The 26,915-nt window shown below is 47.9% G+C and overlaps 1 protein-coding gene across 4 annotated transcripts in view; it reads right to left on the bottom strand.

The window, feature by feature from the left end:
* LOC119433928 (suppressor of tumorigenicity 14 protein homolog) overlaps positions 1–26,915 on the bottom strand; it is a 261,357-nt gene that overhangs the window by 160,252 nt on the left and 74,190 nt on the right. For 3 of the 4 annotated variants that reach the window (XM_049659322.1, XM_049659321.1, XM_049659323.1), the window contains 2 exons: positions 14,460–14,524; positions 3,555–3,646 (listed from right to left, as the gene is read on the bottom strand). In XM_049659322.1, the coding sequence (XP_049515279.1) occupies positions 3,555–3,646; positions 14,460–14,524 (157 nt within the window). The remainder of the gene's footprint in view (positions 1–3,554; positions 3,647–14,459; positions 14,525–26,915) is intronic. The other variant, XM_049659324.1, reaches the window with a different exon arrangement.

Below are 26,915 nucleotides of genomic sequence, written 5' to 3'. Positions count from 1 at the left end.
GCGCGCAGGTAAGCGCTGTATAGCAACCAGTGGTGAAAGTGGGGGGAGGGATTCTTTCGGGAACGCATGAAAGACATTCATTAAGTCGGGTAAATGTTAAATTATAAAAACAATAATAAAAAGCGGGCCAGTTTGCACTCGGTTGTGCAAAGCTTAGGCACAGCGAAAGTGTCAATTCTCAAGTCTCACTGGCTGCTACTGCTAGGTCTCAACTTGGTTTAACTTAATTACGCATGCAGGGAAAGTACAGTGGTCCCACTGACGAACTGAGATTTGTAGCAATTTCTGGAGCAGCGAAATCTTCATTTTGGAGCAGTTTGGAGCATCCAGATACAGATTTCGGAGCACTTTGGAGCCCTTTAATTTAAATGAAGACAACAAACCTGTTCACACAGTGTGCTGTAATTAGTTTATTCCAAGTTTAGTGAAGGTGCTCAGATGTTGCCTTTCACATTGTAAGATTTTTTCATTGACAACTGACACTTTGTTATGTTTTCAGCAAGGCTCTAGCATCAGTCAGGAACACCTGGCCAGACAATGTCATTAATGCTATTCTGAGCTAGGCCAGCCTTGATAAGCCCCTCGTAACACTCAGTCATTTCTTCAAACGACACCAGGTACTTTCAAAACTGGCCGATTGAAAACTGGCGTCGACCGATTATTTCGACACCAGCAATTCAAACAAGCTCGATTATTCGGACTACTTTGAGGCACCATCACTGGCCCATAAATATAAAGTATAAGTACGACCGAAATTTCGGACACCTTAAGGTACGCCATTCTATACAATTCTATACGACTGCGTGCTAATTTGATCGCCGAGTTGAGCGGAAATAGCAATATTTTGGCGTTGATACGTCGCTGGCATCGACGCAGCATGGTGATCGGCCATGTTGCCGACACCTCCTGGAAACCGAAACTAGCGAAGCCTAGTTAATCCAGCACCGACCGCGCCCAAACTGTCGGGCAAGCGAACCCCGGCAGCGCAATTCATTTTCCAGGGCAGCTGGGCCCTCGGACTGTGGCGCCGCCGCACGGGAGAACATGAACCACGGCGGCGTCTCAGATCTGTTTGTGCCCCGGTGACGGGCGCCGACGCGAAGCGGCGGTCGTTGGGGTGTTGCGGAGCGCAGCGTAGGGTGAGTGAGAACTTACGAAGTCACCCTCTATTGAAAGCGCCTCGCTTGCATAGTATGAGGGATAACGCGGCATGCTCCTCATAGGTTTGGCTGTCGGCGTTCAATAAAAATGTTGCAGTTTCACCCGAAAGGCAAAGCATCAATTGCGATAGCAAATTAGTAGAGAGCTATACGGAGTAAGGATAGTAATTTTATCAGCTATATAAAGTTGGACATGCAGTAGCACCAATTGTGGGGTGTTGCGGAGCGCAGCGTAGCAACACCCCAAATAAAAAAATATCGCTCCAGTCGGGTAGCCTGCTCCCACTCTGATAGTGAGATAATATTTGAATCATCAAAACAGTGATGTGTTTATTTAGGAATAGCATCGATCCCTTAACAGCAGCCATAGTTGTGGCTACAAGTCTGGCAGGTGATAGTGGTCTGCCTTTTCCTGTCCTTCGGCTATTCCGACTGGAGCAGTATTTTTTTTTATTTGGGGTGTTGCTATGCTGTGCTTCGCAACACCCCAACGACCGCCACTGCGGCCACCGAGGCACAAACAGATCCGAGGCACCGCCGTGGTTCACGTTCTCCCGTGCGGTGGCGCCACAGTCCAAGGGCCCAGCTCCCCTGAAAAATGAATTATGCACCCCGGCAATCCATTCGGGAGTGCATTTGGGTTTGCTCCACACGTCCAGCATTCATTGACGTGTTAACTAGCGACACGGTCGTGGTGACTAAAGTTGTTTAAACGGCGCCGACTACAACCTCGATGTCTCCGCTGACAAGGACAGTGACTGTTTCAAAAAGAAAAAAAAAAAAAAAACGCCGTCATTCGGCTCTCATAGCGTGGTCGATTCCTGCGTGGCGATTTGGTAGCGATGCATTCCGCTCTATTCTATATGCCGCCCTTATCATCCACTAATCTCTGCCGGCTGATACCATATAACGCAGGCGGAGCGCCGCTCTTATACCACTGACGAATCGCAAGGAGTGGCAGCGGAAAAGGCATCGCTACAAAATCGCGGTCCTGTTGCCAAAGGTTGAAGATTAGGTGCGTGCATTATTTGTAATTTTGTCTTTTTGTGGCAACAGCATAACAATGGTAGAGATACGGACTGACCAGATCGTAGGCAAGCGTACGTACGCGCAGGACCGCGTTGACAAACTTCGGCTTTATTTTTGGACGATCCCTTTCCGGGATACTTTCACTTTCGCAACATTTCGCGCGGCTAGCACTGGACACGTCAACAGATGATAGCGTTCCTGGCACACTACCAAGTACGCCGATGCTTACGCTAGTGACACGAAATCCCGCGAAAGTGAACATATCCCCGAAAGTGGTCAACCGAGAATAATGTCTTTTTTAGCCACTGGTGGAATAAATTGTTATTTTCTGGCGAATTTGGATATTTCCCCCTCCAACTGTTTGTACCTTTAGACGGTCCCCATCGAGCCCAAATTATCAGTCACCGTTCGATTTATGAAGCCGCTTTATTCATGCACGCTACACATGTCTGCGGGTCACTGCGGCCACACACGTAATGCGCAGGTGCTAATTTTGGCACACTTTGGCACAAAATCGTGTATTTTTATCAGGATGGCACAGGAAATCTCGTATGGCGCAATCTGGCGCATTTGGTGCAGGACTGAGAGCACTGAAGGTATTCTCGAGCCATAATTTTCGGAGGTACCTTCCCTTCGCGTGACTAGTGCTGGATGCGTCGGTGCCTACGAGCGACAGCTTTCCTGGCATGCCACAAACGCAGGCAGGAAGGCAGGAGCCGTGTCTGTGTCGGGCGTAGTAAGCACGCACCTGCGCCGGCGGTTACTAGGCAGCTCGAGGTGACGTCATCACCACTGCTTCGGCGCATGCGCGGCTAGGCAACGCGGGCGGCGTCAGCAGTAGCTCTGCGCGTTGCCTCATTGGTGCTGCTACAATTTGTTTCTCTCTCCATCTCGCTCTCATTTTCTCTTTCCCTCTCTCAAGCAGTGTGCGCGCCGTGCGCATGCTCTCCTTCCCTCTCCTTAACATCCCATGTCAAGGCAACATGTGTACAGCACGGAGAGGAGGCGAGGCACATGCCGCTCCGCGAGGTGGTTGCGAGGCAACGCAGTGACGTCGTAGCTCAGCGAGGTTTTGCGACAGCAGGTGCCACTTTTTACGATTAGCTAGAACAGCTTCACTGTTAAAAAATGAAGAGTATTTCCCCTATCACTGAGTGTAACGGAAGGTGCATGCAGGTAAGGCAGTGCGAAGGTTGCAGCCGAAAACAATCTGGACTCTGCGTCCACCTTCTAAGTTCGGGATCTCGGCATCGGGAATCATGAATGCACACCTACGAGGCCTACCACGGTGCTCCATAAGTACAAGAAAAATATTGTTCGCTACCACATGTTCCACTCTCGGTGACTGTCGGCCCCTTTCCTTACCCGTGTCCGGCAGGTTTTCCTTCTCGATCGTCAGCGTCTTCCCTGCACCAACTGCGGTGAGCTTGTGAACAGGCTCCGTGCTCTTATAGATGCTGCAAGAAAGAACAGTCAGCTCACAGTTTCTGTCATGTCAGAGATGATAAACGCATGCACTGTCAAAGAAGATGAATGCAGCTGTGCACTCAGGGATTTTTGAAATTGTGCTGCGCATGTCGCAACAAAATTTGCGAAATTCAAAGTTCATAACCAGAAAAACAGCTTTTCGAGTTTCAAAATTCAATGTCACAACTTGTGTTCTAGGTAAGGCAGACCAATGAGGTTGGTCTTATTGCGTTCCTTGAATTATACAGAAACCAGTGCTACCCTACTTAGCAAAATCTAAGCAACAGATATTTTGCAAATCTTTGCGGAAGATAATAAAAGGAAGCTTGCACAAAATTTGAACCAATGGAGATAAACAAAGCTATATACAGGGTGTCCCAGCTATCGCGCAGCCCGATTTAAAAAAAGAGGAACGGCATTACGTGAAGCAAACCTAGTGCGTATTGTTTCCAGTACAGTGGTAAAATGCCTCGAGTGGCCAGTCGCACGGCAATTCTGCGTGTATTCGCAGGCTTCTTTCACACTTGGGAAAAACACATTTATGTAGCAGGTATTGAGCAACAGAAAGTTGAATTGGGAGTTTTTCATGTTGCTCTACAATCTTCTCATTGACACTTTGATAATTAGGACAGTACTTCTTGAGTTACATAATTAATTACAATTACCTAATTAAATCTCAGTAAGGAAAAAATTACTGGCGGCTACTCCACTGTACTGGAAACAATACGCACTAGGTTTGCTTTGCATAACGCCGTTCCTCTTTTTTTAAATCGTGCTGCGTGATAGCTGGGACACCCTGTATATTCGAAATCCTTATATTCGAAATCCACAGCGAGGAACATTTTAGTGGTAGCTGAAGAGGTTTGGACAGTTTAAGCATACTTACTCCACATTCAAAGCACCGATGACACCTTTTCCCCTTCCCCGAACATGCACTCACGCCATCCGTTCTTTAAATAAACGAAAAAAGAGATAAAAAGATTAGGGTAGGGGCAGCTTCACACTAGTGGTGCGAAGACTGGGCTAACTGCAAAGCTGGCGACCTCACCTAGCTTTATCTCAGTTCGGCCAAGTTATTGTGAGGTTATGCTTCGAGACTCGGCCACGTTTTGCGCAAGATCACCCCGGAATCATCGACAGCCCAAGGAATAACGAACACTCAGTCATTAAAGTATCTGGATGCTCAAATGCTTTTGCTCAGTTTAGTGGGCTCGTAACTACGGATATTCTGCGAATTGCTAGCGCGATACTCGGGATCGGACTGATGTCATCTCACTCGGTCTCCAGTAGCGGCGCGGCTGCATTCGCGTAACGCTTCCCCTTTTTCGGGAGTGATGCTCTTCTTCTGCCGCCCTATCTTCGCAGCGATGTGCTCGGTGCGGAGACGGCGGGGCTTTCGTGTCGTTGCGGTGGTGACACGGAGCTATATTGGGGGCGAGAACTTACGAAGTCACCCTCTATTGAAAGCGCCTCGCTTGCATAGTATGAGGGATAACGCGGCATGCTCCTCATAGGTTTGGCTGTCGGCGTTCAATAAAAATGTTGCAGTTTCACCCGAAAGGCAAAGCATCAATTGCGATAGCAAATTAGTAGAGAGCTATACGGAGTAAGGATAGTAGTTTTATCAGCTATATAAAGTTGGACATGCAGCAGCACCAGCAACGTGCAGAACTGTTGACGCCGCCGGCGTTTTTCCTGCGTTTGCTCCGAACTGGCGCGGCGTTAGTGACTGCTGCCGGTGCCTCTGGGGGTGGCTCGGAGGTTTTCGACGAAATCAGAATGGGACACTTGTCGAGCAGCGTCGGAAGTCTTTACCACCTTCTCGCCTCGCAACGTTTTTATATAAGTACGCATTTGGTGCCGCAGCTAAACATCCCCTCCCCTCCCTCCTGTCCCCCCACGGCCTTTCGCGCGACGAAAGGAGTCGCATCTATATATACAGTATAGACCACTTATAACGTAACCGCTTATAGTGCAGGACTGGATATAGTGCGGTCTTTTCAGACTCCCGTTAATTTTCCCGTAGCTCTCCATGTATACACGTATCGCTTATAGTGCAGTTGCGGGAAATGAAATACCGGTTACAGTGCGGCTGCTGCCTAGGAGTACGGAAGTCAGCAGAGATGGCGAACGCTCCCCTCAAACGGGCGCCCCAAGGAGTGCTTGAGGAAGAGAGAGAGACGAAGTGGAGGAGAAGAGCACGTGGTGCGAACGAACAGCCAGTGAAGCTGAAACCACAATCTTGAGTGCGAGTCGTGAAATATCACGGCGTGCATAGCGAGCGAGCGCCACGTAACTGCCAACGCGCACGTCCCTGACGCGCTTTCACTCGCACATAGAGCATACGGCGCGTGGCGACGATTTTATCGCCGTTTGACATCATACGGAACCTCACGGCGACGGCGACACCGACGGCAGAAATCCGCTTTGAGTGTCCATATAATTGCTATCGCAATAAAAGCACTACGCGAGAGCTCTCCTGGACATTTCTGCAAGTACTTGAAATGAGGCAAGCTTCTTACTGTCGAAATAATAATCCTGGGCAAACAGAAAGCACATAATGGTTTACGGACTATCTCCTTACCGAACATGTAGAGTGACACCCACTGCGCGCGGTCGCTGCAATGGAGTCCCCCGAACCGGCTTCTTGCATGAAAGGTAGGCAATCGCTGAGAGCAAACTATGTGAAATATGTTCCTATAATGGGCTGGCTGTATAACCAAATGGAGCATAAAAGAACGAAGCTTCCATGCAGCCATTGCACGGGTTAGCAGCGACCGACTGCGCGTCTGCATGCATGTCCGCGCACAATATTTCGCGTTCGCTGCGAGCAAGTTTTTGCACTGTGCCGTGAACTTTAGGCCGCAGCACATGAACATTTGACAGCGCACACAAGCAACCATTGCGGGGATGCTATCAGAGCTGTTCAAAAATAATTTCATTATAACTGGGGACTTCGAAGCTGTACGGTGACTCGTGATGTGCCATCGCGACGATTCAATAATTTTTTTTTGTTCTAAATTCTTGGACGCTTCAATATCTTTATTTCTCAAATTGCGTCGCACTGTATGTTTATCGGTCTTCTCAACAAGAATTTCCCGCTGCTTCTTTTTCTTAATCCAGTACATTCATTGTTTGGTGCCAACACAAACATGAGCATATGCCATGCATTTCTTTAATGTGCTTCCTACCTTTCCATTCCAGTGAACTTGCCAGTATCTAGCATCAACAAGTTCATAGACAAGCTTCGTGACGTTAGCCGGGCAGCTTGAATGGACAAGCGTCTCAGTGCGCACTTTCTGCTACTCACCGAACATCGCAGCCCCGACGCCGTAGCAGAAATCTTCCTCGCGGAAGTGCTTGCTACACACCCGAGTTGTAGCCGATGGCTGCTGCTTGCCAGTTCTAAGTTTCGCAATCCAAGCTACTTCAAGCAATCCAAGCAGCTTCTTGGCCTGCAGGTACGTGTGAAGGCTGACACCGCGCTCCGTTGCGTACTTCCGGCACTGCGGCACCGACCAGTAGCCTACCATGTTGGACGCCTTCAAAGAGAGCCACTACCTATTGTAGTGCTTTCAACTATTGTCAAGCAGACACCCGAAGTGGGGAAACCTCCCTACTTAAGCAGAACCAGAGTGCAGGTGGAACTTTAAACTTTTGTTTTCAGGTCGCTTCGGCGCTTCCGAAGCAGCCATCACGATCGCCGAGTGCACGTGACCCCTCATACCACGTCACGCCGACGGCGGCGCCAGCTTTTCCAGTGGTGGAGCTCACCCCCAGTATCCTGTGGGTCGGCGCAGTGACGTCACGGCTTAGCTCCGCCTCTGCGCAGCCGCGGCAACCACTCCGCACAGCGCGGTGACATCATGGCTTGGCAAAGCTAAGGCGAAGCGATGCAGAGCACGCGGTGACGTTACGGTTCACGCAGCTGTGGTGAGGCTCGGCACCGTCAGCGCAGCTGGGGCGAAGCGTTGCTAGGTGACGCATGGTGACGTCATTGCCAGGCGGAGCTTTTGCGGCGTAAACTCGATGGTCCATCCTCGAGCTTAAAGGGACACTAAAGGGAAAAACGATTGCATCTGTATCAGTAGATTATCCTTCCACAAGACCAAAAACACCCCTCTTACCGCGAGAAGCCACTTGGTAAGCCAGAAATAAAGGAAAAACACAGAAGGCGAGTGGCGACGCCACCTTGAAGTTCCTGGACCAGCTCACAGTGACGTCATGGATTTTGACAGCGTCTTCTAGGTCCCAGTTAACTCTTTACCGATAAATATTGACTACATTGTGTTCTAAAGAAGTCCAAGACGTTTCGAGAGCCAACGTGGCCCAAATACGAAAAATTACTTCAGAAGTAGTGACGTCACACTAAAGTGCTGAAGTTGGGGTTTCCGCACGGAATTAAGAAAAATTCACTTTGAACTTCATTTTCTTTTCCAATAATTGACCTATTGCAGTGCAATTAATGCCAGCAGAGTTTTCGAACAATACTTTATCAGTCAAACTTGATTTATTGCTTAGCTTTAGTGTCCCTTTAAACAGCTTCGCTAGTTCACAGGAGTACGTGCCATTGCGCTTGGACCCTTTCTGCACTCCCTCCACGATCGGCCCACATTTCGGGTTCAAGAAACCGGACTACCTCCAGCTTAAACAGCTGCGCTGTTAAAAACCAATTACATTTTCATTGAGTTAGTACGTGCTGAAGACGGAGACTGACGTCTGTCGGATGACTTTATTAATCGAACTGCTAAGACGACACTGGCCTGAGCCCTTGCCTCATGTGCTCTTAACCTCGTCGTCATCTTCAGGTTTCATCCCACTCCTGCGGCCGCGTTGCACGTGTGCGCATCTAGGAGGTAGAGTTGCTGTACAGGACGTCTGACCTACTGGCCTTTCAACAGTAGTATCGGGAATGACCGCACCACAGCGTCCCTTCCTGCAACTGTTTTAACGCCACAGCCAATCTTCCATGTTTAAGGCGGCGTGTTTATGTCCTCGACGACAAGATCGTCCTCGACGAAGAAGCTTTTCTGTATACCGGACTCATCGTTGGGACGGCTGCGCCTACCGGGGTAGCTGCACTTCTTAGTGATAGAATTGTCGTCCTCACTCGAAACTGTCGAAATGGCGAACTCAAGACAGCGGTTCCGAGCAGTGCATCCCTGGTAATATTCGGTCCCCTCACTACGGTGGCGGTAGGAGGAGTGGTGATGATTGTGCCGTGGCAATTTCTGTGTCTCCCACAACGATGTAACTGTGAAGAATGTACTTCTCATCGCAGAGGTCAGCTTGTATCCGGCGATTGTCCTTTGACGTGAAATTTGCAGGCGTTGCTTGTTGACTGCTTTGGCCTCGTCTAAGACTGTTCGTTGTTTCTACAAAAGTAAGGAAAGCTCATCGTGCTCTCCTTACTTTTGTAGAAACAACGAACTTAGGGGCACGTTTGTAACCCAGCAACTATTTCTTTTATTTTACATTCTTTAGTAGCTTGACCTACAGGGACGGGCCCTACTGTATGTTTTACTTTATTCGTTGAGATTTGTCATCTCGCTCTTCCTTTCCTCCTTCCTCCCCTCCTTCCTATCTTTCCTTCTGTGTTTCTCTCGTCCTTTCCGAAGAGTAGGCAGGCGTTGTGCCCCTTCTGGTGGCAGTTGCCAGCCTTTGCTTCTCGCTTTCTCTTTCCTGTGTATATGTTTTCAAATCAAATAATAATAAGACTGTAGGGGTACATGAGCGGTTCAGTAACTGGTTTCTCGGTCATCCTCGTTGAATGTGACCTCTGTATGTGTCGTGACTCTGGTACCCTCGCTCTTTTCGAAGGCTGTTTTTTGACTTCACTGTCACAATCACTCGTCCCTCGGCAGTTTTCATTGAGCCTTCTCTCTTGCTTAGTGAAAACGCTGTTTCCAAGGATAGTCGATTTCATTACGGGCCTGTAGTTGTTCTCTAGAACTCTGAACGAGGGATACACCTTGGTGTACCGCGTTGGCAACTCCTTCAGATGTCAGTGTAGTTGTGGTAGATGGGCAGGCTGGACTTTAATTTTGAGCACGGGCTGGAAAGAGGCTGTTCTCGTCCGTCAATATCTCCGTCCCAGCGGTAGGAGGACGGCCTCTGTTGCGACTTTTTGAGTGTCGATACAGGTTGAGTCAAGACCAGAGGAGAGATAAAGCTGCGCGACTCCCTTGGTGCTTTGGCAAGCGTCGTTGGCGTACTCTTGGAGTCGGTGATGCCTATTGCACTAAGTCGCCACATCTTTGTCGATTCAGTTTTATGTTGGCCTTGCCTCTTCTGTTCACACGCAAGGAATAGGGCAGACGTGCTGGTGTTCGAAGCAGGTAAACCATTGGCAGGCCTTTATGGGTAAAGATGACTGATAAAAAGAGGAATAGCCAAACTTTGTTTTAACAATGCCCTGACAAAATCGTGCCACCATGCTGTGTTCGCTAGTTTTGAAGGGCAAAGCAAGCGCTTGTCAAATGCAGGCTACCCGATGCCAGTACAAGTGTCCGTGGCAGAATGCTTGCTCAGAGATTCTCGGAAGCGCATACGACAGGAGAACTTTGCAGTGACCGCTAGTTGCAAAACAAGTGTGTTGCCATACATTCACAATGTTTCTCACAATTTAAAAAAGGTTGCACAAAGAGCTAACATCCGAGTTGTTTTCTCTGCTCCTGATAAACTGGATAGGCTTTGCAAACTTACTAACCCTAAGAAAGACGCGCTACCAGTATGTGGAAAAAGACATGTTAACAAGTATGTTGATTGCACTCGCGCAGTAGTGTATAAGTTTCCCTTGTTGTGTAACAGTGTCTACATTGGGCAGACCGGTAGGTGTATTAACGATCGCTTGCGTGAGCATAATTACAATGCTAACAACAAAATTTCATCAAGCGGGTTCCTTGCCATACATTGCAAATCTTGCGGCTGCAAACCGCTACTTGACAGATGGATCATCATAGGACGTAGCCACAATCAAGTGACGCGTGAGATTATTGAGGCTGATGCCATTTTGAAATGTGAAAAGCTGTGCGTAAGCCCACCCTCTTCAGCTTTATCAAGCAAGGAACGTGAATTTCTTAGATTATCAACACAGGTTCAATGAACTGCAATCGCATGGTTATTTTTATTTTTTTATTTTTGTGTGCTATGTCACGTGTGCTTTGAGCGGGCTATATAATGTGCAATAGGGTCATGAAATAAAACCAGTTGGAAGTTAGCGCTCACCCTGTCCCTTTTTCCCTTCATACTCAAACTGAGCTGCGCTAAAGGAAGTCACGAATACTTTATGGGTAAACGCCTTGCACCATCCAACCAAGGACAGTCTCTACTGCACAGAGGGCATTGCTTAGGCGTTCTGTTCGCCAGGTCACTAACCGCCAATAGTAGTCTGAGCCTATACGAACACTGATTGTCAGTTTCGCCCAATCGCCCAGTCGAAGCTCATCAACGACAAGCAGCTTGCATTCACGCAACTGCACGAGGACATTTTGTCTGATGTGTGGAGTCTTCATGATGCAGACTTCCGGTACCTCCAACTCATCTACTATGATGTCGTGGGAGTCGAACCGACTGTGTAGTTTGAGCCTGACACTTCCACAACTGTAATTTTGGGAACACTTTGAAGTTCCAAACGTCAGCACAGTGAGGTCCTCTGTCCCGAGGGGAGGCAGATCGAGCCTTCGGGAGGTCGCATCAAATGAACGTTCTCTGGCTGTCGGTGTGAAGCACTATTTGAACTAACACAGAATCGTGCTTTCCGGACGCCCACACTGTGGCCGTTTGCATCAGGACAGGCGCCGACGTAGAACCACTAGGGGGCACTTGCCACGTTTCATTGTGTCATGGTTGACAAGTGTATCACTGTTCTTGGCTGATGGGCTGTTGCTCACTTGTTTGCATTGAAAGCTGGCGTTTCGAGGAGTACTTGCACTTGAGCCACACTGCGTTGCGGCACTTTCTTGCGACGTGTCCCTCTCTGCCGCATTTAAAACAACAGTTCTTTCCACTTAGTCGGCGTCTAATCTCGCCAGCTGACAATGTGAAGTGGCAGTCTCTTATAGCGTGGTCACGTTGATCGCACAGTACACAGCAGGGATGGTTGTTCGATGCAGATCATGCGGCCAGCGTTAATGCTGATGTTGGTAGACAAGGTTGGTAACGTCCGTGTCCCGGGGAGATGTTTCTCGGTAGGGACCTTGAACAGGAGGCCTGGCTCTCTTCAGCTGCTCTTGACTTGCATCTGCAGGAACTTCGTGACCTTTCTCACCTCCTCTTACCGCGGCCTCGGAGTAGCCCCGTCATCGGCTTTAATCTCCTTGATATGTTGACAGTATAGAATGGCGACATCTTCGGGGAGCGACCACATAAGGACACAATGAAGCATGACTACATATTCTGACGCTGGAACCCCGAGCCTGTCGAGGTAGCGTGTACGAAAGTGCACTTCTTCGTAGAGTTCCCGCAGCTGCGATACATGAGAAGATCGATCGAGGGGCGTGATGGCAAGCACTCTGCCAATGCGGTCGTCAACGAGGGCGGTATGACGGCCCAACCTCTCTTGGAGCATTTTCACCGCTACCGCGTAGTTCGCTTCCGCCATGCGCACAACTTTGATTGCACGCAATTCGCTGTTCCAGTTAAGTATGATCTTAAATACGAAAACTTCTCTTTCGGACAGCTCGCGATTGGTATGGATCGTCCCCTCGAAATGTTCCCCAGAAGTCCTGCCCCTCACGAAGTTCACCGGAGAAAATGGGTACCTGTAGTTTCGGTAGGGCAACTTGTTGTATTGATGCTCGGGAACTTGCTTGAGTGGAGACGACGCCTTGGGTGGTGATTTCGCTCAGAACGCTCTGGGTGGCGCTGTCTCCGGGCCTTGCAGCAGAATTCAGAAAGAAGTGGATCTGCTCATGGTGTTGTGGATCTTGTCATGGTTCTCCAGAGCTATGATGGCTTCTGCCTCAGGCTCATCACCGTCGTTCATGAGGTCGGCAATCTTCTCGTCGACCGCTGCAAGCGCAGAGTCCTTGTCTTGCAGGCCGTCCTCCAGACCGCTGGGCCTACGCTACTCCAAGGGTCTTGTGTGCACATTGCAACAATGATGTCAGCGGTGCGATGCAACAGTGGTAATATGGGCTAACAGCGATACCCTTTATAACAGGGACAACGTCAAAGCTGAGTCACGGCATATCGAAGAGCAAGGCGTATAATAAAAAGGCATAGTTTCGACCGACATGTAAAGCATTCATTTCGAATTATTAGACAGCTATACGATGTAAGGTTAGTCGTTTTATCAGCTGCATAAACTGCTGTAAACATCACGCATGCACAGGCAAACACGAACACATCTCACTCGATGATCGCGGACACTTGCTGTCAGAACGTCAGCATCACATTAAAGCATGTTTCTCTCTCTCTCTCTCTGGCGTGATGAAGTGTGACAGCAGTGGCGAGTGAATTGCCCTTCGAGCTGCCTCTCGCTTCAACGTGAACGAGGCGCGCGAGAACGCAGCACACACGGAGCCATCAACTAACTCAGGTCCGCTAGCCTTTGAACCCAGCAGAGATTGCCTCCAAGATAAGAAGCCCACGGCCATTGCAGGTAATTAAGAAGCACACTAACCTGCACCCTACCCCCCTCCCCTGCCTTGCGTACACCCTCCTTTCTTGCAAGTGCATCTTTGCTCGTGCTTCTCTGTTTGATTCCCGTTTCCAGAGCGAAGTAAGCAAAACTTGTCGCATGTATGTGGTGGCCAAAGCTTCAAGGCATGTTGAAGAACGATTGTTGCGCGGTGGGGTGCTCATACTTGCAAAAACTTGCCGCTGACACAATTTTAACCATTCCCCATGAGGCCTCATGTGCGGGAGCGAAGGCAACAATCCATGGATTGCCGTCGTTCGACAGGAAATTTCTTGTTCTCACGCTTTCTTGTGCCATATTGGTGTTTGTTGCACTTGATCATGTTTACACTGGTCAGCAACAAAGTGGAACATGACCTGCCTATGTCTGCTACTGCATCCCGAACGTATTCTTGAAAACGCACATTGGGTGGCCATCAGTGATGCCTCTTATAGGCGGTGCACTACGTGTATAGGTCATGGCGTGCGGCTGCAATGTTATCACACTTAAACTTTATACGCAACATCACAGCGATGGCAGAAATTCGGCAGGAGTGTCCATATAATTGCTATTGCAATAAAAGTAACCAAGTCCACTGAATGGTCTCGCTACATGATCACAGTTGTTAAGAAGACAAAGTTCAAATTTACGTGGCGCCGACGGCACCCTGGGCATTATATATCCAGCACCAACAATGGGCAACATATATCCAGCACCAACATTGTAAGATATTTCGCCTCGCCTGTCACTTTCCTAAATTGTTCGCGGCTTTATGATTATGGCAAACTTGAACCATTAGTAGCTCTAAACTTGGCACAATAAGTCCACCATATGGGCCAATACGTTCATTCGAATGGCATTTGGCATTACTTCAAACCTTTGCTGCAAGCTATGCCCGGCCTTTCACGACAATCAAGCGCCTTCCGTGTGACGTCGACTGTCCAGTCAACTGTGATGGCGTGCATACAGATCTCACATGGACACGAGCCGATGAAGAGGACTCTATATCAGCTGACGCATAACAGGATCATTGTATTGTTCGTCTTTCTGTGTACCCTCTTCTAGTGGGAAATATGTCATTTATGTAGACAAAACTATAACAAAAGCCATGGTGAGTTTGTCAAGCTCGCTATCAAGTGCACCGACATAAGAGCTGGAGTGTGCAAGCCGCTATTACATACTTGTCAGTCCACTGCGAGACCGTCACATATTCTCGTTCTTCTTGTGACTCGCCGAAGTGCCTCGTCTGCAAAAGAAAAATAAAAAAGAGAGAGAGAGCTCAGCGTTTCAACTTATCCAAACGTGTCAGGTGCGAACAGAAGATAGACGTTGCAAGATAAGAGGCCAGCCCTCATAATCCAAAAGAAACAGCCAGCTAAGCACTACGTACAAAGATGCAAATGCTTCACAGACTCGTAAGGCTAATTTGATGTTGTTTGCAGAAATTCTGCCTAATGTGAGCGTAGTGCATTCGTTCTGTCATACTTGGATCGCGCTTGTGGTGTTGACTAACCTCTGCGAAGAAGCTCGCTTGCAAGGCTTTGTACAGTTATTGCTGCGCTGCGAAGCATTTTGGACAGGGAACGAAGGTGGCAAATGGAGTGATGCATGCAGCAAGAATTATTATGACATGGCCACGGAATTGATTTTATTAAAGGCAAAATGCGAAACGTGGCATTCTCAGTTGTCTGAGTAGGAAACACGAATGAAGAAGGGAATTCCTGCCATAGACTGTGACATTGTCGAGAAAATTGTCGTGTGATCAATGTACCCACATGTGCCATGACTAACAAAAAACTCCGTGCGCCTAAATGCAATTGTTCAGTTCCACAGGCATTCAAAGCAGGATGTTTTGCTAGACGGATATTTATTTATTTATTGATACTGCAATCCCAGGAAGGGATTTTCGCAGGGTAGGCGTACAGATATAAGCACGGATCAAATATTTACAAACAATGCCAGAAAAAACAAAGGCCACAAATGATTAGTAAACAAACAAAATGGATCAGCATCGAAGACAAAAAAAGTTCAATGATGGCAGTGCAACATAGGAGTACATCAAGGTTCATGGCATATCTTAATTATTCAGGAACACATAAATATTGAGTGAATATATTATTACAAAATGTAAGGGGCATAAAGTTGATAACAATAAGAAATTATCAAATATATGGGCAGCAGGGAACGACTACATAAGAAAATAAATGTTAATGGACACGGAGGCTGCTGGTGAACGACGTCAGCGATTTCTGTTGTACTTGATCGTTAGTAAGCCGAATAAATTCCATTACTGTTCTTGGAAAAAATGAATATTTAAAGCAGTTATTGCGCTGTCGAAAAGGGGTGATTGTAATATTATGACGTTGTCTTGCAGTGTAACCTGAGGAAAAGGATATTAGTCCGTCAATATTAATCTTGAAATGACCTTTGATTATTTGGTATAAGAACTTAAGTCGGGAAACGCGATTTCTTTCAGATACAGATGTCAAACCAGCCCTATTTAAGAGATCAGTTACTGATGTATGTCCATAGTTATTGTAAACAAAATGAACTACTTTCTTTTGTATGTTTTCAATTTTATTAATGTTCGTTTTAGTAAATGGATCCCAAATTATCGCCGCATACTCTAATATTGGAAGGACAACCGATTTATAAGCTTGAAGCCGGACTCTGTAAAGATCATTAGAGCCAGTCTTTGGCACTGTGAAATGAGAACCTGTGCTCTGCTTTCAGGGCATAATAGGGGTGGGAGTGTACGGCAAAAACGCACACACTGGAATTTGTGTTAAACGAAGTGGTTATTTAAATGGTGCACAACTAAATGCGGTGGGTGCGTACACTTTTGCTTATTTTCAGTCTATGCAATGTTTAATCAGATGTGACATTTACGTTTATGCCTCACACAGTCACAACGTGCATCTCATGCAATGTTTCATGCACTACATCGTTCAGAAGCTATGCCAAAATTAAAACCCCAAATCAGGATGATGCACAGTGTGAGCACATGGTGTTTCATGCCACCCAAATGGAATTTTCTTCATTTTAATCACTTGCTTCATGGCATTCGTCAACACCGCCTTGCTCTTAGGACCCAGCTGTTTGATTAGCTGTATTGGGACTTCATCGGGTCCGGCGGCCGTGTTATTATAGGGACATTTTCTTCTCTTTCTTCCAGTAAAAGCTTTCAACACTAAATTTTTCTATCAGGCTTCTCTGTTGCTGGATCAGCTTGAGTCTGAACTACACTCTCTTTCTTGCAGAAGTTATCCCCAATAACATCTCTGATGTACCACAGCACGTGGTCTCCTTCGAAGATGTTATCGTCTTCACTACTTATAGCCATTTGTGAATCTTTTGTTGGAGCTGAGAGTGCTCTTACATGGTTCCAGAACATTTTATTGTGATAGCAATTATATGGACACTCCAGACAAATTTTTGCCGTCGCCGTGATGTTCCGCATAAAGTCCAAGCACGATAAGATCCCATCGTGCCCTGCACACTATATGTTGTGGGTGCAAGGGGAACGTGTGAGGGTGAATCGAGGAGGATGATGGCTTGATGCTCATTGTCTTCCCGTGAGCCCAATATTGGAGGTCATGTGATCAAGCACATGCTAGGGGAGGGAGAGGTGAGCGCGGTAACAACGCGAGCTTCTCTCTCGTATTTACCCAAGACAGAAAGTCCCCAGAGAGATTTCTGGCGCTTTTACTGAAGAAATTTGCGATATCTGTGGACATTTTGCTTCTAAATGTGCCTTTGCTGGTATACAACTTACGACATGCGTTGCTCCATTTAAGTGCCGCTTAAACTTCCTTCCAAACTGGGTGAGAGCAGCAACGTGCAGCTCTGTCCCCACTGCCGTGCTCTTCATCACATCAGCATTGTGACCAGTGTTCGTGGTCATCGAATGAGATCTGTTCATGTTTGCCTGTTCGGGTCGCGTGACACCATGCTCTTTAATTTAATCAGCAAGAGCATGCTTACTGCAATTTTTACCATCGATAAATCCACGAACCTGACTTCATGTAGTAGTCTAATTATTTCCTATCACTACCGACACTTCACCTTTCGAGCGAAGCTGTTGACATTTTAGTGAATTGCTCAAACACATTTTTGCTATGTCCCTTTTAACAAGCTCAAAGTGAGCAGAATGATACGACAAAAGTGGCTTATTAGCTAGAGGATGGTAATACCAACTTGTGTGCTCGTCAGAAAGCTTAAATTCTAGATAGAGGAATCGGATGGTCCATCTATTGAGATCTAAGGTCACATCAAGGAGACCAAAACATTCACGAATTACATGCAGTCAAGAAACTACAAAAAGCAACATAACTGAAGGCTCTACATAGGTACCGTAGTTCCCTCAAGCCGTTCGGCCAGGTCTCTGCCTAACTTAGAGAAGTACAGGTTGCCGAAGGTAGGAGCCAAAGGACTCGGATACATGCAGATACGAATCGTTCCCCCACTGGATAAATGTCGAAGTCAAGCAGTGCCTCAGTAATTCTAAGAAATTATCAACTTAACGGCCAGCTTCATCGCCAAGCGACAATGCCCCTAATTCATCAATGTTTTTTTCCACATAGGTTAGTAGTTAAAGACTGCGTAATGGAATAATAAAGGTCTTTTAGATCAGTGGAGAAAGCTTCTAGCCCCTTGGCAGCGTGTATTTTTACAAATTCTAAAACTTGATCCGAGCTTCCGGCTAGGAATAGCGTATTTATGCTAAGAAGATTTAGTTTGTCAATTTAGTAAACCGCAACAGCATTCTGCCATGTACCTTTCTCTGAAATGATTAGAAATGATTACCCTCAAAAGGAAGTCATATTTGTGCGTTTCTGCACTAAAAAAAATTACGCAGAGACAATTAAGACTGCTTACGTGTGGTAATGCGAAAGCATCACAGTCCCTTTGGTGAAATGTTATTTTCTACGCGTTCCTTGTCCGCGAAAGCTCTCGACTGCGTTCTAACTGCGCCTCGGTTAGGCCAAATCAAAACGCGCCAAGCATCTCAACATGCTCGATTGCCCGCGAGGAGTTAATAATTCGAAGGACCGCTCAGCGCCGTTCAATTGGACATCAATGCTTTTTATGTTATACACTGGATTAGAGGTGGTGCCACTCATGGTGCTGCGCCACCTCCTCCCCATTGGCTGCCGTCACGTGTGCAATAACGCACGCACTAGACGCACCATTAGGAAGGAAAAAATAAGAGGGAGCATTACGTCACGCAGTCAGCCTTGGTACAGTGTACTAGAATTGGGCAGTGGAATGACCGCACTCCTTGGGTGACTATTGCGGCGGCCGGCAACTATGGGGAGGCGCGAATCGAAGCCTGCATGGTATGTAGACTCTAAAGGCTACTTTTGCAACTTCTTTTTTTTCGACATAGGTTAGTAGGTCAGACTGCGTAATGGAATAATGGTCGCACCCAAGAGGCGCCCGTTAAATGAAACTAACTTTTCTAGCATTTGAAATTTACTGTCTCTATTTTAGCCAAAACCGCGATGCAAACATGCTTTTTTGCACCGATTGGAAATGACGGTGCATGCTGTGCGCAATGTTTACTGGTATGAATAGATGAGACTAAAAAAAGAAAAAACTGTAACAGATAACGATTACCTTCAAAGTTTTATTGCACACTTTTGTCGTATGAGGATGCCAAGAATTCGCGTACTATTAGAATGCACAACACAAATATACAAAATGTTTCATGTCCAGACAATGTAGAAATTATTAACATACACAAATATACAATGATATTAGAAACACATTAAAAGGTTTTCCATGGCATGACAAAATTGAGAACGTAATACAGGAATGCACAATAGAAATAAACATGTTTAGCAATGCCATGGTTAAACAAGTACAAATATATAAAAAGCAACACCCACTGAAAGATTTAAAGAAATTCACTATACAGATAAGCAACTGTACTGTACACACAATACAAAGGTTAATTAAGCTGCAGCTATCACTCAGGAATGCTGGCATACCAGTCAAATTAATGGTTTAACATGCATTCAATTCAGCCTGCTTAACTTCAAGTGCTTAGATGACTTGCGCTTGGAGGTGTTGGCGTTGCTCATCCCCTTTACAAAAAAGTGGAGCCTGGTTGTGACATAAAAGCCGACAACACGGGGTGTCAAGCATTCTGCATGCACTTTGCAACCAATACTTAAGGGCCTGGCAGAATGAATCATCTCCAAGATATCCATTATACTCTCACTGTGCACCTTATTAGTAGAGAAACAACAAAGGCGTACCAACTATTTCTCGAGTGGGGGGGCAAACCGCAGATCTGACTCTCTCCCTCTCCATATATATATTGCAACGTGATTTATTCACGTGTAGACGTCAATGAATGCGAGAAACGTCAGGCGAACGTCAAGAAGCGGCGAGGCGACCAGCAGTCAAAATCCGGGCAAGCGCAAGCTCGGGGCGTGTGGTTAGCACCAACACTGTGGCTTGCTTGCTGACTGCTTCGTCGTCGTCTTGTCTTCTTCATTACATTGGCCCCCGCGAAGTAGCGTAGCCATCCTGGCGACTTAAGGCGTTGACAGTATAGAGGGGTCATAATAGGGCTTGAGGCAACTCACGTGAACGATTTCTCGACCACGACGGCGTAAGTCTTGAGACGGTGTCAAAGGCTCAACGTCATAATTGACTGGAGATGTCCGAGCGAGGATGCGGTAGGGCCCATGATATCGGGCCAATAATTTAGACGAAAGGCCAGGCGTACTCGGAGGAATCCAAAGCCAAACTAGGGCACCGGTCGCGAAAGTAGTGAGAGATCGGTCGGTGTCGTGCCTGAGCTTCTGGTGACCTTGGTCCTCGGTTGTCAATGAACGGGCCAATTGTCGACAATCTTCGGCGTACTTGGCGACATCAGAAATTGCAGTGTACTCAGATGTGACAGTCAGGTGTGTAGGGAAGCATAGTGTCCAGCGTGCATGATGGTTCACGTCCGTACAAGAGGAAGAACGGCGAGAATCCTGTAGTCGCGTGCGTAGCAGTGTTGTACGCATATGTGATAAATGGAAGGACGGTGTCCCAATTTGTCTGGTCTGACGCCGTGTACATCGTCAGCATATCCCCCAGAGTGCGATTAAATTGCTCAGTGAGGCCATTAGTTTGCGGATGATATGCACTTGTCATGCGATGAACGATGTTACACTGAACGAGCAAGGCTTCAACAGCATCAGACAGGAAAACACGTCCCCTGTCGCTTAAAAGCTCACGGGGAGCACCGTGGCGCAGTACGAAGTTGCGTAAGATGAAAAACGCAATGTCTCTTGCTGTGGCTGTAGGCAAAGCTGCAGTCTCGGCGTAATGCATGAGGTGGTCCACGCCGACAATTATCCACCTATTCCCAGAGGTGGTCGAGGGAAGCGGGCCGTATAAGTCGATACCGACGCGGTCGAATGGACGGGCCGGGTAAGGGAGAGGCTGAAGTGTACCGGCCGGGCGTTGAGCTGGAGTCTTGCGCCGCTGACAGGCAGTGCAAGCACGTATGTACTTGCACACAAATGCATACATTCCGCGCCGGTAGAATCGCTGCTGCAGGCGATTGTAGGTCTTGAGAACGCTGGCGTGAGCGCTTTGTGGGTCAGTGTGGAAAGCAGCGCATATGCCCGTGCGCATGTGGCGAGGTACCACTAGAAGCCACCTCCGGCCATCAGATGCGTAATTCCAGCGATAAAGGAGATCGTCGCGAATAGTGAAATGGGCGGCTTGGCGACGCAGAGTTCTTGAGGTGGGATAAGTGGATGGGTCAGTGAGAAAGTCAAGGAGTTGACAAATCCACGCATCCTTGCGTTGCTCCGACGACATGTCTGTAAAGTCAATAGGCGACAAGGGAGCCGAAGAGGCTGACGGAGAACCCGTGTCAGACGCTAGCGGCGAGCGGGACAGTGCATCAGCGTCCGAGTGTTTGCTGCCGGATCGGTACACAACACGGATGTCGTAATCTTGCAGGCGAAGCGCCCAACGACCGAGGCGTCCCGAGGGATCTTTCAGCGACGAGAGCCAGCATAGAGCATGATGGTCCGTGAGGACGTCGAAAGGGCGGCCATAAAGGTACGGACGAAAGTTAGCTAAAGCCCAAATTATAGCGAGGCACTCTTTCTCGGTGACAGAATAGTTACACTCGGCCTTCTTGAGCGTTCGACTCGCGTAGGCAATGACGTATTCTTGGTATCCTGGTGTTTTTTGAGCCAATACCGCACCAAGGCCAACACCACTGGCGTCAGTATGGATCTCCGTAGGCGCATTAGGGTCAAAGTGACGGAGTATTGGTGGCGACGTTAGTAAGCGCCGTAGCGTTCGAAAAGATTCGTCGCATTCTGTTGACCAAGCAGACAGGCCGTTAGAGGCGGTCAGAAGGTTGGTAAGAGGCGCGATGATGGTAGCAAAGTCGCGCACAAATCGACGAAAATACGAGCACAGCCCAATGAAACTTCTAAGAGTTTTCAAGGAATTGGGCTTGGGATATTTGGCTACGGCACGGAGCTTCGCGGGGTCCTGAAGAACTCCCTCCTTGCAGACGACGTGGCCTAGTATCTTCAACTGGCGTGCAGCAAAGTGGCACTTCTTTATGTTAAGTTGAAGGCCAGCAGAGGTGAGGCACGTGAGAATCGCACGAAGACGAACAAGGTGAGTTGGAAAATCGCGAGAAAAAACGACGATGTCGTCAAGGTAGCAGAAGCAGGTATTTCACTTGTAGCCACGAAGGATGTTATCCATCATCCGTTAGAAAGTAGCTGGGGCGTTGCACAATCCGAACGGCATCACGTTAAACTCGTACAGTCCGTCAGTAGTGACAAAAGCCGTCTTAGGTCGGTCAGGGTCGGCCATTGGAACTTGCCAGTAACCCGAGCGCAAATCCAGTGACGAGAAATATTCTGCCCCTTGCAAACAATCGAGAGCATCATCGTTGCATGGCAACGGGTATACATCCTTCCGAGTTATCTTATTGAGGCGGCGGTAGTCAACACAGAATCTGATAGAGCCATCCTTTTTTGCGCACAAGTACAACAGGAGAGGACCAGGGGCTCTGGGATGGCTGAATGACACCACGCGTAAGCATATCATCCACTTGTTCATTGATAATACGCCGTTCTACCGCTGAAACTCGGTATGGTCGTTGGCGTAAGGGCGCATGGGAACCGGTGTCAATGTGGTGTGACGCTTGTTGTATGACCTAAAGATGGTTGAGCGCAATCGAAGGAGGAGCGGAAGTCTCGAAGAAGGGCCAGGAGTTCGCTGCGTTGTGTTGATGGTAGATCGGCAGCAATAGAAGGGTGGAAACTGTCTGGACCCGAAGGTTCGGGAACAGGTGATGTCATCGCATTCAGTTGAAGATGGGGTTGGTCCTCTGCAAACTCGAGGGAGCGCAGGAGATCGGCACCTTGAATGTGACCCAAAGATTCTCCATGAAGTAATGTAATGGAGGATGGGAGCCAGTTGGAAACTAACATAGTAGTAGCACCCGATTCAACCGTAAGTACAGCAAACGGCAGTTGTAGGCCGCGACGGCGGAGAAGTACCTCCGATGGGGCAAACAGAACAGTTCCGTCAGGGGCGGCCGTACAGGACAGAGGCACAAGGGTCGACGTTTCAGGGGCAATATCTGTGTCCGCAGCAACGACAAGTTTGTGAGCGTCGGGATGATTATCCACCGAAAGAGAGGTTTGCAATGGCGTAAGGTCCACTTTTGCATGGGAGCAGTCTATGACGGCGCGATGACGTGAAAGGAAGTCCCATCCGAGAATAACGTCGTGGGAGCATGACGGCAGCACGAAAAACTCGATGACATAAAGTTCACCTTGAATAGTGACACGTGCAGTGCAAACAGCTGAAGGCGCAATGCACTGTGAGCTGGCAGTGCGGAGCATTAGTCCTGAGAGCGACGTGGTCACTTTTTTGATCTTGCGGCATAGGTTTTCACAGATAACCGAAACAGCGGCCCCCGTGTAAATAAGCGCTAATGCGGCGCTTCCTTCAAAGTCGACGTCGATAATGTTTTGTGGCGGAATAGATGGAGGCCTTAGGCAGTTCGACGCGCATGCAGCTCTTGCCTCCGGAACTGCAGCAATCAGTTTCCCTCCTCCGTAGGAGGTCGGCGACGCATGGGTGATAGGGAGCGTCGTCGCGGAGATAGGGACCGGCGGTTAGCATAGGCTGGCTGATCGTCAGGGACGTACCTTGGTGGCGACCGGGCAGACGAAGGAACAGGCGCCTGCCCATGACGTCAAATGGCGAAGGTGGACATCGGCGACAGTGGCGGGCGACGTGTCCAGCGACACCACAGGCGAAGCAGATGAGCCTATTGTCTGGCGTTCGCCACGCGTCGGGGCGGCGGAGGAACGGAGCCGAAGGTCTCGCGAAGGCGAGTGGCGCAGCATTCGCGGTCGTCGGCCAGGCATGGGTCGGCATCGCAGGTCGAGCATACGGCGCAGGATGTTGAGGGGGCCGAGCCGCGACGGAAGCGTAGGTAAGTGGCGCAGTGACGGGTGGTTGGTGAGTCACAGGCGGGAGGGCCTCAGCAACCTGGGTCCAAATGACGTGTTGAAGGTCCGGAGCCAAAGACTGCGAAGGCTCTTGCGTGAGAGGCAGCAATGAAAGCTGACGCGCTACCTCTTCCCGGATAAAGTCCTTGATGGTAGAGAGCAGCGGCTGTTGATTGGCAGAGTGGGCAGCTAGCTGCAAGCTCGATAGTGTGTCTGGCGTCATGAGGGCTTGGCGGGCGATCGTGCGCTGCCTACGCAACTCGTCAAAGCTTTGACACAAGGAGACGAGTGCCGCGACCGTGGTGGGGTTGCTCGCGAGCAGCATCTGAAAAGCGTCGTCCTCGATGCCCTTCAGTATGTGCTTGATTTTCTCGCCCTCTGGCATGGTAGGGTTGACGCGGTTGCAGAGATTCAGCACATCCTCGATATAGCCCGTGTAATTCTCCCCTGGATGTTGTGCGCGTTCACGCAAGCGCTGCTCTGCGCGAAGCTTGCGGGCCGTAGGCCGACCAAAGACGTCCGAAATGGAAGTCTTAAAAACGGACCAAGTGGGTGGGTATGTCGGTCTCGTGGTTGCGATACCACAGTTGCGCGATGTCCGCAAGATAAAACATGACGTGACTCAACTTAGATGAATTGTCCCATTTGTTATTGGCGCTGACCCGTTCGTATGTCGACAACCAGTCTTCAACATCGGAGTCACCTGAGCCGTTGAAGATGGGCGGATCCCGCTCACGGTACACGGCGCTGCAGGTGGCAGGCGCTGCCGAAGGGTCAGTCTGAGTCGAGGCGTCGTTGACCATCATGGGTGCAGGAACCGAAGGGAGCGTCCGGGAGCGGAGTTCCAGGTTGGTGCGGGGGACCCACGCAGCCTTCACCAAATGCAACGTGATTTATTCATGTGTAGACGTCAATGAATGCGAGAAACGTCAGGCGAACGTCAAGAAGCGGCGAGGCGACCAGCTGTCAAAATCCGGGCAAGCGCAAGCTCGGGGCGCGTGGTTAGCACCAACACTGTGGCTTGCTTGCTGACTGCTTCATCGTCGTCTTGTCTTCTTCATTACAATATATATATATATAATGAATTACTAGTATAATAAGTGAAAAGGCCTGGAAATGCATCTGTCAGGTATTTGTATTTGTAACAATAGCCCTATTTCTCAATAACCCATGGTGAACCATCGAGGCCCGACAAATTATCTGAATTTGCATTTATTTCTTGTTGCTATAAAATCTATATGTGATGCAGGGACAAATAGCATTGAGTGCCCAGAGGTCCCTGATCCAACCCAGTAGCAGCAGTGCAGCTCACGAAAAAAAAAAAAAAAATGCACATTTGTTGCAGTCAATTTTACTAATTAAAAATTTTACTTGGGGTCTACAGCATAAATGTATCGCTAGTTAAGGTAATAGTACTGTCGAGGTTATACAGAACGAAGTACAATCAACATAAATTACTCTCAATACTAAAAAGAAAAAGACGGCAGAGGTGTGCGAACTTGGTGAATTACAACGAGATTTTTAGTGAAGCTGCTTTTTTCTTTTGTGAACAGTTGCACTAAATGTTTCAGTTTCCTGTAATTACATCGCATACTTTGAAAAGTTACCCGTTCCGTTTTAAACCTTGTCCCTGTGTAATGCTTTGAAGCACTTGCTGGAAACTTAAAAAAACTGCAATTCATCAATACACATCTTACTTCGTCAGAAAATTTCATTATCTCCAGATATAAACAAGATGCATTGTTTAGCTCACCGAGGACACCGGAAAAGCAACCTATACGCATCCCGTATGGTGCACGGGAACAAATGGGAAAACAAGGGCTTAGTAATTATCTGCAACACTTGCATTTAAACCAGAAAAGTGACATTTTTGCAACGCACTGCGCTTAAAATTCTCCCTATTTTCATGGAAATTCAGGTCCATATCTCATGCAATTGTTTTAGGAGTCAGCGAAAGCGGCGGTATGGCACCCTGGAACACTTGAATATGTAACTTTCTACAAAGGCTTGCAATGAACCTACACAGAAAAACATTTATAGCTCGTCACTCGGGATATTGTTTCGTACTTCGAATAAATATTAACACCGTGTCCCCCATAGTTTACTGAGGATACCGGGATCAACAACTAAATGCCGTGTATAAAGCATAAAAACTGGGGGAAAGCGAGTATTCAGTAGCGGTTTTTCGAGTACATAAGCAACCACCGTAGTTCAAATTTTCGGAAAATGTCACAATAAGGCGGTCTACATTTCTTCAAAATATAAAATATTTGATGTTCTTGCTCCTGCCGGGAAACAAGTAATAGGGTAGCTCTTATTCAGAAACCGCCTGAAAATGAAATCGATAAAAGCAGAAGTGATACAGGCCTTTAGAAAAAATTCAGTTAAGTGTTCTATTGGCACTGAAATGGCTCTGCACGTTCGACCGAGGTCACTTTCACGAACATACCACCTCGCAGACCCTCATGTAATGTCCCGTTCTGGGACGTTTGAGGTATCATGAATAAATGAACTTGCATATAAAATCTTCATCCGTTCTAAACCAGATTATGCCAGTGCTATTTATTACAACCACCAGGTTAATATGATTAATTTCCTTGAATGGTTCATTGCTTCTGACTACTCCTATAATACAAGTGTATCAGCCTTAAAATCCCGGTTGTGTCTTCTCTCGCTCACCTCCCGCCGCAAAAGTGCTCGTCTTTTTTTACTTTTTAGGTTATTTCATTTGCTGCCCACAGGTAACCAAATCATCATTCCAGCGCATCGTTTCTCCCGCCATACGCATCCCAATGCTGTGTATCTACCACGTGCCCATTCCACCACATATCAGCATTCTTTTTTTCTGCACACAGCCCGAGAATGGAATACCCTTCCTTCTGGCATCGCCCTCATCACCGTCATTTCCCGTTTCAAAACTGATATTGAAGGCCATCTTTCAAGTCACGCCACCTAACCTGTCCCGTCATTTTTCTACGTGCCCACCCCTCATGTAATGTTCCGTTCTGGGACCTTTGAGGTATCATGAATAAATGAATGAATAAATAAATAAATATACGATAAGTCGTGATTACACAAAGAAATTCGGCAGTTACACCTGTAAGTGGTTTGGTTAGATTTTTGATGGTG

This window comes from Dermacentor silvarum, chromosome 11, assembly GCF_013339745.2.
Source record: "Dermacentor silvarum isolate Dsil-2018 chromosome 11, BIME_Dsil_1.4, whole genome shotgun sequence".
NCBI classification, from domain to species: domain Eukaryota; kingdom Metazoa; phylum Arthropoda; class Arachnida; order Ixodida; family Ixodidae; genus Dermacentor; species Dermacentor silvarum.
This window is presented reverse-complemented; position numbering and strand designations above follow the sequence as displayed.